This window comes from Ursus arctos, unplaced genomic scaffold, assembly GCF_023065955.2.
Source record: "Ursus arctos isolate Adak ecotype North America unplaced genomic scaffold, UrsArc2.0 scaffold_7, whole genome shotgun sequence".
Taxonomy (NCBI): domain Eukaryota; kingdom Metazoa; phylum Chordata; class Mammalia; order Carnivora; family Ursidae; genus Ursus; species Ursus arctos.
In genome coordinates, this window is record NW_026623089.1 from 76,955,600 (window position 1) to 76,972,216 (window position 16,617).

Here is a 16,617-nt window from a genome sequence, read left to right on the forward strand (position 1 = left end):
ATCTAAAAAAGTATTCTTTCTTCCTAAACGTTCCATCTATACATGAAACAATGTCATTTAAATACACCTATATACTTATATATATGATCTATGCATTTATATATGTGATCTATATATTTTTATATATGATCTATAGCTCTACGTTGTAATTCCTGGACTTGGTCCAAGTCTATCGAAGGCTTTTTTGAAGCTTCGCACCACAGAATAGACATGATACTCCCACACCATCTAAATAACCCAGACCCTTGTCGTCGCCATTGACTCCATAACCGAAATATAGTTTACTAGTTGTATTTCATACTTCCAGATCCACTAGGTTTATGATCACTCTTATAAACCGAGGTCTGTTTTGGTTTTATGTAAGCAGTGCACAGGTTTCCTCTTTCACATTAACATTATGAGCTTGGTCCAAAGAACTGCGAAGTAACTTTAAGTGCATTGGTATTGCAAATGTTCTAAAGATAGCTTTCAGATTAACATGAAAAACTCACAAGGCCAAAGGGCAACACCTGATTTTGGAGAATGAAATGGTCTGTTTCTCATGTTAAAATTACTGGGAGAGCTCATTCATATGAAAATGCATTCAATTCCCCCGTACTCTCAGGGAGTGTTTGGAATGCCAAATGACACGGTGAGGCTCATCATTAATGTTCAATTTTACATAAAATCCCTCTTTGAATGTCCGCTTTTGTACATCATTTAATTATATAAAGACAGTAAAAATGTTTCAGGGGGAGAGGGGAACAGAGCTTGAAGGATCACGTTGTGTGAACTTACTTCCGAACAGTGGCCGGCACAAGTGATTCATGTCCACACCATAGAATAAACAGTGCTTGACATCAGCCTCATGGGCAGACTTGGTATCAACGCACTGAGTGGGAAAGGAAGCAGACAACCCAATGACTTTGTCTACAGAAGGAAAAAGTGCCATCTCAGTGCAGTAACAACAGAAACGTGAGGCTAGTCCCCGAGTGTTGATGGGAACAGTCAATATCACTTAGCATCCATTACAAAGGCCATATTAAAAGAGCGTGTGTGATGAACTTCTTTAAAAAAAGGGGGGAGCTGTGATAAAAACAAAATCAATGCCATTCATTATAGACAGAAAACATAGGTCCTTCCAGCTGCACAGCAGAGTTGAGTTCTAAAATCAGGGCAGAAAGGCAGGCCAAGATTGAGCCAAATCACAGCTGCTCTTTGGGTAAGGAAGAAGTTAGGAGAAAGAGGAGAGGAGTGAATGGTCAAAGATCTATGGAGAGGTCCATCGGCAGTTCAGTGTTCCAAGGATGCAGAGAGGCCTAAGCGGTATTCATGGAAACATCTGGATTATTCTCTCTTAGCACTATTGCCATTCAAGTTCTGTATTTCTTTGAAAATAATCAAACCATTTCCTTTATCCTATGGTTTAATGCTGTGCATCTCTAATGGGCTCCTAAAACTGGGATAATGATACATAATAAATATATGCCACCAGTTCTTCTAATCTGCACTTTGAAAGTTAACGTTGCCCCATCGTCACGTCTAGGAACTTGGGAGCAGCTGGCTCAGTTCGCACGTCAACGTACTGGGGGGAAGATCCTGGCCAAGTTACTCACCTTGTCCTTGCACCAGACTCTCCAGCTACGAACACGCACGTAATAGAATAGCTACTCCTTAAGAGTGCCATGAAGATTAAAATTTAATACCTATAAAAGGATTAAACAGTAGCTGGCATTTATAAGTACTTAATAAAAGCTATTATCATTAATAAGCACCTCATAAAAAAATTGATGATTTCATTAAAAAGTTTCACTTAAAGTAGCCAATGCTCACAGAGCACTAAATAGACGACTTGCCTTTTTTTTTTTTAGGAAATAAAACATAATCTATCTGCTTCCACAACGAAACATCACAGGAAATGTGCAAAGCAACCACTTTGACAGATACAAATTCGACATTTTTCAATATGAAAATATTTGATTAGATTCACAGAGGCGATGTTTTATTCACATCACCATTTTCATGAAAGGCACTAAATCAGAATATGCCCTATTTTGGAACACAAGAGACTAAAACGAATCTCTATAATAATAAAGGGGAGGGCAAGAGTATAAGGATAGTAACAAATTTTACATCATAACCAAGGCCAGTATCTGTTGAAGAAAATAACCTGTATTCAAGTATTTTGTAAGAGTCATTGATATATTTGAAAACATAATTAAAATGTAAACAGAGGCTTAGCAACTTAACCTACTTACATTATTACTGCCTTAAAAAACTAATATCCAACGAATCTGACTCAAACTTTTAACACTGAAATTTCCACTAGGCAGCAATTTTAAGTATCTGAAGGTCACACAACTCATTTTGCTTGAAAATATATGATAATATATTTATACTACCCCCAGATGATTTTCCCCAGTCATCCTAATTAGGGAAGTCCTTACCATATGACTATTCTCTTCTGCTAAAACGATGAGAAATGCTGGCATTTAGGTGTGCAGTCCTACTTGGGACACTGCCCAGCTCAAATAAAAACCACTTAAGGTACATGTTAAACAGCATTAAAGTTAGAAACTTCATTTAAGGAAAGAGAGACAGAAAATCGGACTGATTTTCCACGTAAACTCCCAGGGTGTTTTTCTGAATGTCTGGATAATAAGCAAGTTTCTGAATGAGCCTCCATAGCCCTACTCATCACATTGTTGCTACGGAATGCTCTTTATAAATATTAATGTCCGCGGATGAAAAAGAATCCATCTCTATCAAGAACACTGCTATCTAAATTTCGAGAAGATTAAATACATTGATAAAAAGCTAATTAAACAATGAAACATTTCTTCAATTAAAACTTATAAAAATTTAAATGACGGGGTTTTCTTTTGATAATTTGAAATTATTCTGACACAAGGATATTCGCACAAGATCAGCCAAAGTTGCACTGAACTGGTTAGAATTACAGCTTGGGGACAGATCAGCATCAGTTTACAAGATTATAGTCATTTTAGTTAGTTTAACTGAAGGCAATCAACAGCATCACTACAAAATTTCTGACTCTGAATATTGATACACTATTTAAAACCCTGTTTTAAAAAAGATAATTAAGATGACTTGCTGTTTAGTCAATCCAGTAGGAAAAGGAAGCTAAATAAAATTTTTCAAAATTAGCTTGAAGCAATGGAGGAAAAATTAGTATACCTACCTTTACCTCGGGAAGCCTGTCATGGGTATTTCGTCTTTCTTTTGTTATAAATATGTTTGTGTGTATGTATGTGCACCAAATTCTTGGTTTTCTTCTCTCATCCCCCCTATCATATAACATAAGATATATTGACTTTACATCACAATATTTAATTATTAGCTTTACAACATAGAGTTTAAATTACGGGATATTAAGGAGAAGAGTAAATATTACCCAAGGACTTTGTACCCTTTATGGGGGAAAGCGTTAGTGGGTTTTCAGTTGTACTCAGAATCATCACATCATGTTGGGTGGAGCTATGACCTTGCTGGTTTCTTTATTTGGAGATAAGCATAGTTTAAGGAGAGGCGCACAGGTGCTGAGTTGACAAGGCGTGGACCTGGGATGGTTAATTTTATGTGTCAACTTGCTAGGCCATGATATCCAGGTATTACTGGTCAAACACTATCCTAGATGCTTCTGAGAAGGTATTCTTTAGATGAAATTAACATACACATCAGTAGACTTTGAGCCACAGATTACATTCATAAGGTTGGTGGGCCTCATCCAATCAGTTGAAGGCCTGAATAGAAAAAAAGACAGACCTCCCCAGAAGAAGAAGGAATTCTTCCAGCAGTCAACATTCAGATTTGAACTGTAGCATCAACTCTTCCCTAGATGTCTAGCCTACTGCCTTTACCATGCAGCTTTGGGATTTGCCAGTGTCCACAATCACATGAGCCTATTCCTTAAAGTAAGTATCTATCCATCAATATCTATCTATCTATCAGCTCCATTTCTCTGGAGAACCCTGACTAACACATAGCCTCATAGTTAAGAACTGGAGCTCTGAATCCAGATGACTTGGGCTCAGTCCTAATTCTACTATAAACTAGTTGGGAGACACAGGCAAGTTACCTAAACTCTTTGGGCCCCTGTCTCCTCATCTATAAATAAGAATAATAAATATTACCCCTTATCTCATAGGATTGTTTTGAAGATTAAATAAATGTTATACATGGAAAGCATTTCTACAAAGCACACTCAGTACGTGGACCTTGTTCTAAGCACTCAGTAAATAGACGCTATGATTTCTAAGCTGCTTCTATCATAGCTAGTAAACCAGCAGTTAGTCTTAGAAACCAGATAATAGGGATAAAGATAATTTTTTTTTGGAAAAAATTTGCAAGGTTGTGTGGAAATCTATTTTTGTAAGAGATATTCAAAATAGTCTATGGCCATCCCACCCTGAACATGGCCGATCTCGTCTGATATTCAAGATAAAGGAAAACAACGTACAGGTTCTGGAAATATTTCTTTCTTGAATGGATTTTCCAATAATTAGCATCTGCAAATAGCAGAAGTAAGGTGTACCTTCCTTTATGCAATAGGGATGTTCTTACAAACATGCCTGACAATAAATTACCTGAAAAATCAACTACAAAACCACTGATAAACTATAATCTAAGAAATGCTTTAAACTTGGTTTTTTAATTGTTAGCACTTCTTAACATCTCTCTCTATATTTATAGTTTATACTCGGCCTCTGTATATTTCTTGCATTTTTCTCATCTTTTCTGCTTACTACCCACATATACTCTTGCCCTATAATTTCATCTCCTTCCCCTGCAATTGTCTGCCAAATGAATACTGTTTGTGTTTTTGTTTATTGTGTCTTGCTTTCATTCGGAAGAAAGCCTAGCTCAACGTTTATTTCCTTTTGGCCTGGGGAAGAACTTCATAACATTGACCCAAAAGCTGAAAACTTATGGAGGGGAAAAAAAAAAAAGATACAAATTATGACTTAAAAGTTGAATGCCTAATACATGTCAAAAAAGATTACGACGAAAACTTAAAAGGTGAATGACATATGCAGGCAGCACATTTCTTATATACTGTTGAGTGTTTGATAGATATCGTAATGCGTACTGTTGTTTTATAATGTGCTGCACTTTACAATAAACACGTATTCCAATTACTTCATCTTAACTTCAGAACAATCTTGTAAAGATGGTAGAAAAGCAGGATTTGTCAACATCAGCACTAAGGACAGTTTGCGCCAGATAATTCTCTGTTGCAGGCAACAGCTCAGCAGAGCAGCAGTCCTGGTTTTTAACCACGAGATGCTAGTAGCTTCCCCCATCAATCCCCACTCCAACTGTGACAACCAAAACGTGTCCAGGTATTGTTACACGTCCCATGGAGGCACAGAATCATCACCAGTTGAGAACCACTGCCAGAAAGGAGGGGCAATCGGGAGGACCTTTTGTTTACAAATTAGGTAAAATTCAAAGAAGACAAGTCACTTGCCCAAATACACCCCTTCTCTTAATGACCTATCAACTTGACAATTCTAGGACACTGCCATGAATGCGTGGGGTGAGACACTAATCACCACCTAGAAACTGATTGTGACGCTTGCATGGCAACTCTCGGATGTTCTAGGCACTTCTGAACTCACTTTCTCCTCAGCTGATCTGGTCATCAGGCTTTTGTTTTCTCCCAGAAGAAAAGCACAGCATCATAAATTCCAAGTTAGAAATACACAACATGAAATTTGTCTAGGCATAAACTATATTTGTATGGTGCCTGCCTCAGTTTCTTGTTTTCAAAGCAGTTTCTATCTTTATTGGTGCAAGATTTATGAAACAATCCATCACACTTACTAATTAGGTAGCCCATAAGCAAACTGACCAGTCTGATTTCCTCTTTCACACACATATAAAGCGCTGAAAACATTCTTTTTATAGAAGCATGATAGCAAGAAACCTAGCCATACACTGAAAATTAAAGGTAGAGTTGACACTTTATCTGGCAAAAATACTTTCCAACAGTCTCAAGCTTCTCTGGAAGCACCCCGATGGTGTGCAGACTTACACGGCGTAATAAACAGCATTTCTTTCTCTCACCCTATCATCCTTTCTCCGTGTCTAAAAGAATACTAGATTCTCAGCTTAATATTCTAAACAGAAACCCTTTGTACAACTGGTCAACCACTGTATCTAAGTCGTGTTCCACCTCTTTTCAAATTGTTTCTCAAAAACAAAAAGGGGAAAATGGAAGTGTCCCACGTAATACATTACCATCTGTGTGCAGGCTGATAAGATGAAAAGGGAATATTTGAATATCAGAGGATTAGAGTTACAAACCATACCTTCCATGACATACACCAGTGACCCCACATCTCCTTCTTTGATGATGCAACTGTCTTTGCCGTACTCCACTGGGTACATACAATCCACAATCTCCTGGATCTGTGACAGCTCCAGGTTCTTCATAAAGTCATTGTCAAGGATAGCTTCCTTTATGAGATCCTTGGACCTAGGGAAAGAGAGGGAAGATTTATTGGCACATCTGACGAGCATTTTCATAGTCTGGGAAGTTGAACAGAGCTGTACGACGTTCTGGCACACTACAGTACATTTTCTTGTTAGGCATCCAATCATTTTCTGAAAGACCTGAGAACAAAGTAACTCCATGGCAGTCAGAAAGGCACTGAGAAATTCTCCTTTAAGCAAAGTATCACTGAATGCACATGCGACCAACCAGAAACAAGCAAAAGCATATCATTCCATTTTGTTTTAGAATGTGTTTTCATCACAACGATTGTGAAAAATCCAATGGACAAGCACTTTAAACTGAAGTTTGCAACTTAGTTTAAGAATAAATGTGAAAAGGATACGAGAGAATTTTATGGAACTGACATTTATTATCACTATATTTATATATTGTAAAAGAACATCAGAGAGTATTGTATTATACACCAGCAGAGTAAAAAACAATTTGTTTACTTATTTTTTTGTGTGCCTCTTCCACCAGACCTTATGGTCCATGAGAGCAGGATCATTAGTTTTTTCTGTATTCTATGCCAAGTGTCTACTATAATACTAGTTATAGGATAGGTGTTCAAGAATAATATTTTGGTTAAAAAAATGGTAAGAATTAGATTCCTAATTAGTGGTTTGAAAGAACTGGTAGAAATGCGATAGTTCTTTGTCCATACCTTACACATTTTCAGAGAAAATCTATTTCTCCAAGTGGCTTAAAGCGAGGTAACCGGGCAGATAAAACCATTGAACAGGATGTTTTTCAACACGACAGGATTTAGACATGGATGAAACAGGCAGTCAGTGGGAAAGATATTTACAAATTCTACAACTGGGATTCAGTGGTTAACAGGAAAGTTTTGCAGAACTGAAAGATGGTGATAATTTGATTCTCAGGGATAAGAAGTTCCAAATGACTTCCTAAGGATACAAAAATTAAAAAGAAACCAAGAACTATCTTGTCAGGAGGAGCACAATCAGAGCGCTGTTGGAGATAAGATGAAAGCAAAGATATTAACAACACAGAGAGAAAGCAGCACATTTGGAATTTTATATTAAGAATGTTAATTTGACCAGTATCTGACTACAAGCTGGTCCTTGCCCACATTTGCTTCACAAGTGGTTCTCAAAGAAACAACCTGAGTAGTGAATACTGACTAAAGCATTAGTCCTCCCCATTTCCGGGTGCCTTTTCTTCTAGACCTCAGTCCTGGACTATCGCCATCACATGTTATGTTTTGTAATGGTTTTGGTATTTAATAATAAAAAGGTATATATAAAATATAAAACCAATTGAAAATTTACCATTATGAAAACTATACTTAGAATGGACTGTTACAATGCAATTAAATTTGTTTATGAAGACTGTTAACAGCATGGGCGAAATTCTTATACTATTTTTAAGTGAAAAAGCAGAACACGGAATTGTTTTTAGAGTAAGAGTATATTTTATAAGAGAATTTAGAGATGAAAGAGAAATTTAGATAATAAGCAAATTTAAAAGAAAAGAAAACCAGGAAACCTCACTTCAAGTCTATTAGGATGGCCATCATCAGAAAGACAAGAGGTAACAAGTGTTGGCAAGGATGTGGACAAGAGGGAACCTTCGTGCACTGCTGGTGGGAATGGAATTGGTGGAGCTACTGTGGAAAGCAGCAGGCAGGGTTCTCAAAAAATTAAAAATAGATCTACCATATGATCCAGAAATTCCACTTCTGGGAATATTACCAAAAGAAACAAAAACACTAACTTGAGAAGATATCTGCACCCCCATGTTCACGGCAGCATTATTTACAACAGCCGAGACAGGGAAACAAACTGAGTGTCCACTGATAGATGGGTATGTGGTATGTATACACACACACAGGAATATAATTCCACCATAAAAGAGGAAATCCTACCAGTGGTGACAACCTGGATGAACTCTGAAGGCATTACGCCGAGTGAAATGAGTCAGAGAGAGAAAAACAAATCATGTATGATCTCACTTACACGTGGAATCTAATTTTAAAAACACACACACATTGGGGCACCTGGGTGGCTCAGTCGTTAAGTGTCTGCCTTCAGCTCAGGGAGTGATCCCAGGATCCTGGGATTGAGCCCTGCATCGGGCTCCCTGCTCCGTGGGGAGCCTGCTTCTTCCTCTCCCACTCCCCCTGCCTGTGTTCCCTCTCTCACTGTCTCTCTCTGTCAAATAAATAAATAAAATCTTAAAAAAAAAAAAAAAAAAAACCACAGACACACACCAAACCCACAGAACAGAGATGAGATTTTTGGTCACCAGAGATGGGGGATCGGAGAAGGAATTGGAGGCAGGCTGTCAAAGTGCACAGACTGGTAGTTAGAAGATAAGTAAGTACAGGGATGTGAGACAGCATGAGGACCACAGTTAACACTGCTCTGTGATACAGAGAGACAGTTGTTGGGGGAAGTTTTCTCTTTTTACCATATTTATATGAGATGATGATTGTTTACTAAAACTTACCATGGTCATCATTTCACAATAAACGCAAACCAGACCACCATGCTGTACGCCTCAAACTCATACAGTGACACATGTCAATTATTTCTCAGTAAAAATGGAAAAAAATTACCAGCGCGACAGAATTATATGTGAAGACCGATGCAAACAGAATGTGACTCTCGGTAAATGGTGGGTAAAGAAGGTGGTAACAGTAGTAATTGCAGTAGCAGTAACAAAACGGAGAGTAAGAGAGTATGCAATCATGACCTGAGACAATTTTAGAAGGAAAGAAACAAAATGTTGGCATCAGTTGTCTTTGATGAAAGAATTATAGGGGGTGCCTGGGTTGCTCAGTCAGTGAAGTGTCCGACTCTTGGTTTCAGCTCAGGTTGTGACCTCATGGGTCATGAGATCAAGGCCTGTGTCAGACTCTGTGCTCAGCAGGGAGTCTGCTTGAGCTTCTCTCTTCCTCTGCCCCTCCCCCTGCTTGCATGTGTGCTCTCTCTCTCTCCCTCTTAAAATAAATAAATAAATAGAACTATTTTTTTTTTCTTTCTACTTTTCTCAGTTAACAAAATTTTCTAGAATGGGCATGCTCTTTTATATTGAAAAATCTTTCATGTTAAAGGTAGTTTATAAAAAGCAACTTCTATGAGGAGAAATAAAAAATAATCTCATTGAATTTAATTCTCATTTAAATGATGACATTTAATACGGATAAGCTATTAGTGGCGCATTCAATATTATTCTTTTCAATAGATTCTTGTTCGTATGGTCTGTGTTTAAATACTAATGGGAGGAATTTTCGCCTAATAAAGAGACAGCCAGTCATTAGGAACTTCAGAATAGACTGTTTTAAAAGCGAGACTTTTACTTCAGTCTGACAGGGCTTCTTAGCTGTTTGTTTGTTTAATTTCAGCTTGCCAAAACTCCTTCTCCTGAGGCAAAGAGCTGTTTCTCTTGAGTCTTCCAACAGGAGATGCAAAACTCTGCCCCATCTATGATTTTCATGAGATTTCCTTTCTTAATTCTCTTCACCATCTCTGACCTCAAGAATGTCAGTAGCACCTTCAAAGGAACTGAGATCTCTCGTTCCAGGATTGTGCTTCCAAACAGCAGGACTTCCTTGATCTTCAGGAACTTAATTTTAATCAAAATAGCATAAATATCCTCTTGACTAAAAACTCTCTGTTTTCTTTGCATTGAAGAGCGAGGGCATCAATAGGTTCATATTTTCTAATATAATAGAGCCTGGATGCAATCAATGACAGAATCCCCAACTGGGTTAGCTACAGATTTGGTATCTTATCCTTTGGGAAATATTAATGGTGCTCCATTAAAAATCTAAGCCCTAGAAATGCCACCAGCTTAGAAGTAAAGCCCTCTTTCAAAAAAAAAAAATAATAATTCGCTCAGTCCAAGGCTGACTGAAGAAAGCCACTTTCTCTCTTCTCCTAAACAGGACTACTAACTTGTTTCATGAAGACATCCGAAAAGGTGAAAAACAATGCAGTCTAACACAATCTCTTAGAATCATCCAGACTTTCCAAATGCTTACGATGAAGTCAGTGGGGAAGAGGAATTTCAGGAGGTGCTTCCTTCTCACGTGTCTTTTTAAACGGAGGACACTCAGTCTCCAGTCTCTAAAGAAACACAGGGGAGGTGTTCATCTATGCGTCTGTGTCACCTTCAAACTGAGAAATATACGACCTACCTCTTCCCGTTTATCCCTTCGCAGGAGTATTGCGCAATAACACTTTCACCTTTGAAACATCACAAATAATCCCATCACGTGCCCCTGTGCGGCGTAACTCGAAGATGTTCCGGGCGGTGAGGAATACTGAACGCCTTGCCTCTTCCTGGAATTTTCCCTTAAGCCCTTTCTCACGAAGAGCTTGGGACGTGAGGTCAACTCTCATCAGTCTCCACCTGCTCCCCCCCTATAGACGATAATCAATCAGAGCCTTCCCTTCACAATCCTGTGAATCCTTTTCTCCCCCTGAGGAAACAGTCGAAGACGCTCACTGTCACTAAAATATGATGGCGCATGTGAGACCTGTGAGCTGTGTTATCAGTGTGGGAGCTGGAGAAAGCTGCTATCACAGGTTTCAGAAGGTGACTATCTCCTCGCGGAGTACATATTTTAACAACACGCTGCATGAATGCGACAGCCCGACCCCGGGGGCAGTAAGCAGCAACTACAAAGATCTTGATTTTCGATCCTTCCTGTCTGCTTCTGTGTATAAACAATCTTTAAAAAAATTTTTTTTTGTCCATGCTCCAAATGTGCAGCTTTCAAAATACGAACACCATAAAAGGAACTGGGTTACTTTGAGCTAGCCCTATTGATTTGTCATCATCAAGTTGTCAGGCTCTGAAATACTGGCTATATATAATGGTGTGCTGGCAAACTGGCTCTCCAGGAGGGGGGAAAAAACACCCTGGTTGGTAGCATTTGCCAATTTCTATGGTATAAATACTCCCACCATAGCCAATTTCAAACTACTAATGTAAAGTCAACCTGCTTGCAAAATTCCTGAAAATTTAACAAGCAGTTCCTATATGAGCCAGTAAGAGTTGGCTCCAGCACATCGCTGGAGATTATTTTTCTAACACCCTAAGAATTTAATGTGTCTTAATTTATAAGTGCTGAAACCAACATGACAATCCTTTCCTTCTTTAAAAAACTCTATTAGGTGGTATAATATCCCCAGAAAATTTTATGCCAGGATTTCCAGCCACGGGTCTTCCAAACTTTCCAGTTTGAGAAAATGAAATGGGAAGTCCACTTCCCCTTTTACTTACTGCAGAGAAAGTCCCTGAATAGTCACAAAGAATATTTGATAGAAACTGTCTTTCTACACAATCTTAGGTAAAAATGGGCAATTCTGGGGCGCCTGGGTAGCGCAGTCGTTAAGCGTCTGCCTTCGGCTCAGGGCGTGATCCCGGCGTTCCGGGATCGAGTCCCACATTGGACTCCTCCGCTGGGAGCCTGCTTCTTCCTCTCCCACTCCCCTGCTGTGTTCCCTCTCTCGCTGGCTGTGTCTCTGTCACATAAATAAATAAAATCTTTAAAAAAAAAAAGGGCAATTCTAGGGAACTGTAGGGAAATGTACACTCACCTCTCGAACAAGGAAACCAGCAGTATTCATTATCAATAAACAGAGCCTCAGTTTTCTCAGCATTAACCAAAGGATATTGTACATTGCATTTACGGTAGAGTAGCCCAAAAACTGCTATAGAGCACTAGCCTTATTTCAAAGAGCGGGAAAGGTTGTTTCAGGCTTGGTGGGGGAGGGGTTGTCCATGAAGGCTTTTCTAAACTAAGGACTACATGACAATAGGAACCAACCATGCAAAGATTGTGGAGAAGAGCATTCCAAGTCAAAGAAAAAACACACACAAAGGGGCAGAGGTTGGAATGAGCTTGATCTGTCCAGAGACTCGAAAGGAGACCTCTGTGGCTGAAGGACAGAGTGAACAAGAAGCAAGGGGCCAGGGGAATGAGATGGCAGGTGGGCAGGAGGCGGGTCTCACAGATCCTTGAAGCCTGGGACAGTGCTTCAGTGCTTCAGGAAGGCAATGAAGGAGTAGAAGAGGTGTGGTTGACAGGTGACGAATCAGACATAAAAAATAAATAACACAAATGTACTTTAAAATATTACTGAGTTCACGGAGGTTTTCTGCCATGTATTTCATTGATTAATGGGTGCTAAAGCTGTAACTCATTACTATGTTAATAGGGAGAACCCGGTCTCATAAATCCTACATTTTCTTAGACTTTGAATCACTGACTCTCAGGCAACTTTCACATATTAGGAAAGGATGAGGTCTCTTCTCCAATTTCAGGCTATCTTCAGAGGCCTAGAATTTTCTCTCCATTGACAGCCTCTCTCCCCTGCCAAACACACATCAGGCAATAGCAAATACAGCCAGGCGGCCATGCCCAAACATGTGAGAATTAGTATCTGGTCTCTTCCTTTGGCAAAGACTTCCACACACTTAAAAATTAGTCAAAGCTACTAAATGATTACTAAGAGTGAAAATCAGCCAAAGCAGTTGAAAAATGTCATATAAAACTTCTGCAATCAGCTTCTTGGCTACAAAAGCAAAAATAAGACTCACAATCTCGTTAGCTCTCAGGGGTCAGTTTTAGGCTCATGTGTCAGGAGAAGCAGTATTTTAAATGCAGTTTCAAAGCCACCCTGACCTTGAGTATAGTCTCTGCAGGTGGCAACTCAGAAGTCCAAACACACGTGGACAGTGTACTCAGATAAAGTCATCGCAAGGCCCCTTAACAGTTGCTAATGTTGGGAGTCCTTGCGACAGGGTAACTCCGTGCCCCTGCTGGGAAATATTCGGGGAGTCACCGGTAAGCAAGAGAAACTCTTGGAGTCCTCTCGCTGCCCCAACGGTTACAATTCTGTCCAAACCGTAGGTCCTATTTCTCGTCTGACGGCTTGGCTCTCCTGAATGAGCTCTGTAGGCAGAAGCTGGCCGAGAGCAAAGAAATATCAATCAGCCCCCATTGCTGAAAGGTGACATTTAATCCTGCAAAGCTACTGACCAATTGAGAGATTTCCTCAAAACTGAAGATCAGCTTTCAACAAGTTTCAGACCGCATTTTCACATCAACCAGCTCTGCCGTGGCTCTCCAGATCTTGCAGCAAAAACGGTCACAAAGAGATCAGAACGATTTGCAGCACTGAGACCGAAAATCAGCATGTGATAGGAAACACGGGAGTAGCTGGGCCAAAATATATGGTAGCAACATAGTTCTGATGACTCTTTTCTCTGTTAATCTCTCGTCTATTACACGCATTGCAAATCTTTTGTCTACTACATGCATTGCAAATAATTTCCAGTTGCCTTTTCCCTTCTAACATTTACCCTCTGGTTCTGAAATAGAGGAGTATTTAAATGAAATCGAGATGCTATAAATCTAAAGAAAAAACAATGGTTGGGGCAAGAAGATGGTTAACCCATAAAGTCTATGTGCTCAAATTTCACATAAGCCTTCTCGTTTTTAACTAATACTCTGTGCTCAAACTAACTAGGAACAATATAAAGTAGCTCTTGAAATCACTGCTTCGATGTTAACCAGATGGAGAAGACTTGTACTAATTAAAGAAAAAGGAAATTATTGTTCTTTGTACGTGTTCACCAACTTCCAAAAAGTCAACGTGAAAGCCTTCCATTCAACTATTCTAGTCATTCAGCGCTCTACAGATGCATTTTACACCTACTTCACACTAGGGAGGCTAACTTAAAATAGAACAGTCTCCAAAAGAGCCCAGATCAAACTCCCATCCTCTGAACATCTCTTTCGTATCATGGAAGTAGAAATGTGTGGTTTCACAGAAGCACCGTCAAGTGCTTTCCATGCGAATGAGTAAGACCATCCATGTTACATTACAGAATGTAAGAACCATGTGGCCTGGTCTGTTCACTGTGGATTCACTCTATTTTTAAAGTTCAGATCTCTGGGGCGCCTGGGTGGCACAGCGGTTAAGCATCTGCCTTCGGCTCAGGACGTGATCCGGCGTTCTGGGATCGAGCCCCACATCAGGCTCCTCCGCTATGAGCCTGCTTCTTCCTCTCCCACTCCCCCTGCTTGTGTTCCCTCTCTCGCTGGCTGTCTCTGTCTCTGTCAAATAAATAAATAAAATCTTTAAAAAAAAAATAAAGTTCAGATCTCTAAACAGCAAAAGAGAATGATGATTAGGAAGAAAACATCGGACCTATATTTACATGTCCAACTGCAACTCAACATTTTGAAGTGATTGTTTCTCTCTCAAAACACTCACACAATTGAGATCACGTAGACTGTAGTCGTTTCCAACAAGGTCAAGCTGATCGCGCCACGAACACCCATGAAGTTCCTCATCACCCAGGGTGACCCTACCTCTAGGGCATAGATCGGGCGCCACGATGTTCTGTCCAGCTCTTGAAAACCCAGTCGTTGTTCTGTGTATATACACTGCCATTTCAATGACTTCAGTGGCTTGATTTTAAAACTTGGTCACCAAAGAAATCATTTTAGAAAATTTTCCTACTGTTCAGGTACTTCTCAGGTTTAACCTCTGGGATGAATGCCTTACATTTTAAATTACCTTCCATTTGTTTGAGCAGCAGGAAAATAACATGTTTCTCCATCAACCGCCCACCCCCAAAACGTGTGTATTTTCTCTTGGCTGAAATTTATAACTTAGGTCATTCATTATTTCCTCTGGTGATGCTTCCAGGAAATTCGGGCCAAATTTAGCCTTGTTACAGAGACCCCGCAGGTCTTCCGAAGCAGATGATCTATTGTGATAAACGTGGACCCATTTCAACTCCAAACACCTTAGTTTGCATTAGGGCTTTAATACATTAGATGCTTTGAGTCAGCCTGGAGGGAGATGACATATATACTGAGAAACTCTTTTTTTAAATTTAAAAACCAGACAATCACGCTCCTGGTTGTAAAAGCTCAGTGGTTTCCAAGATTCTTAACCAAGGTGAAAAAAAAATCAATTGAGATCATAGTGGTAGTTATACTACGACTACAACCATTCATCACATGGTTAACCCGTGTTCCTCAGTGAGAAGCCTTAGCTCACGGAAATCTCACAAGGACTTGCTGAGTTTGCCGTGGGGGAAGTGAGGTTCGGAGCAGCCATATAACCAGTCCTACAACTGCTACATCACAGGTGAGAGTCAGGATATAAAGATAAACCCATTTCACTTCTCAGCCTCACTCTACTAAATTATCTGACTTACAAGCCTGCAATACAAAATTGTATTGATAATTTGAATAAATTATCCCAATTATAAAATCCAAAAGCAAACATTCTTTCTCACTTATTTGTACTTCTGCAAAAGTAAGAATGCTACGCTTGGATAATATTACCTTTTATCTGCAGAGAGCAATGCATGCTTTCAAAACAATTCCCCATCTAACATTTCATTCTATTATTGCCACAAACGTGTGCGGTAGGTAGAACAGATGTTACCATTATCCCTACGTGACAGATAAGAATACAAGGGCACAAAAGGGTTAGATGCCTGCCAAGTCCATGGTAGAGATTAAAGTAGGACTCGGGTCTACTGACTTCCGCCTGAAATAAACACGTTTCCAACCTCCGTTCATTACACAGACATTCATATTCTCTCAGACTCTCTCTCTCTGTCTTTGTTTTTCTCTGCATCTCTCTCTCTCTTGCTCTGTCTCTCTTTCTCAGACCTTCAGCCACTGGGCAAAGACTCCATAAACCCACTGTACCAGTAACAGCAGGGAACTGTGGTCATTTGACAATAATTCTATCGTATAAGAAAATTCTGTGATGGTTCATTCAGGGAGATTCCCTCTCCGACCTAATTCATTCTCCACATGAGAGAAGTCTGAACATATCTTGTGGCTCTCACGGGGAGATAACTGTGAATACAGAAACATCTCTTGAATTCAGCAATGGAATTCAACTCATTTTGACTCCAGTGTGTTCACACTTGTCCTCTCATTGGCCTTGAGGACATCCCCCTTTCCCTCTCTCTCCTTCCTTTCCTAAAAGCTTGCCTCAGATGGACTTTGTATACAAATATGGAGGGGAAATAATTTGTACAAAAGTTTACTGTCAGTTTGGGTGACTGTCTGTATTTGAATCCAAAATAAAAAGAGACCTCCTGTT

General features: G+C 39.5%; 1 protein-coding gene across 2 annotated transcripts in view; it reads right to left on the reverse strand.

Moving 5' to 3' along the window:
* The window catches only part of PRKG1 (protein kinase cGMP-dependent 1), a 1,185,830-nt gene that overhangs the window by 1,025,686 nt on the left and 143,527 nt on the right, over positions 1–16,617 (reverse strand). For both annotated transcript variants that reach the window (XM_026503976.4, XM_026503975.4), the window contains exon 2: positions 6,315–6,481. In XM_026503976.4, coding sequence (XP_026359761.1) covers positions 6,315–6,481 — 167 coding nt within the window. The remainder of the gene's footprint in view (positions 1–6,314; positions 6,482–16,617) is intronic.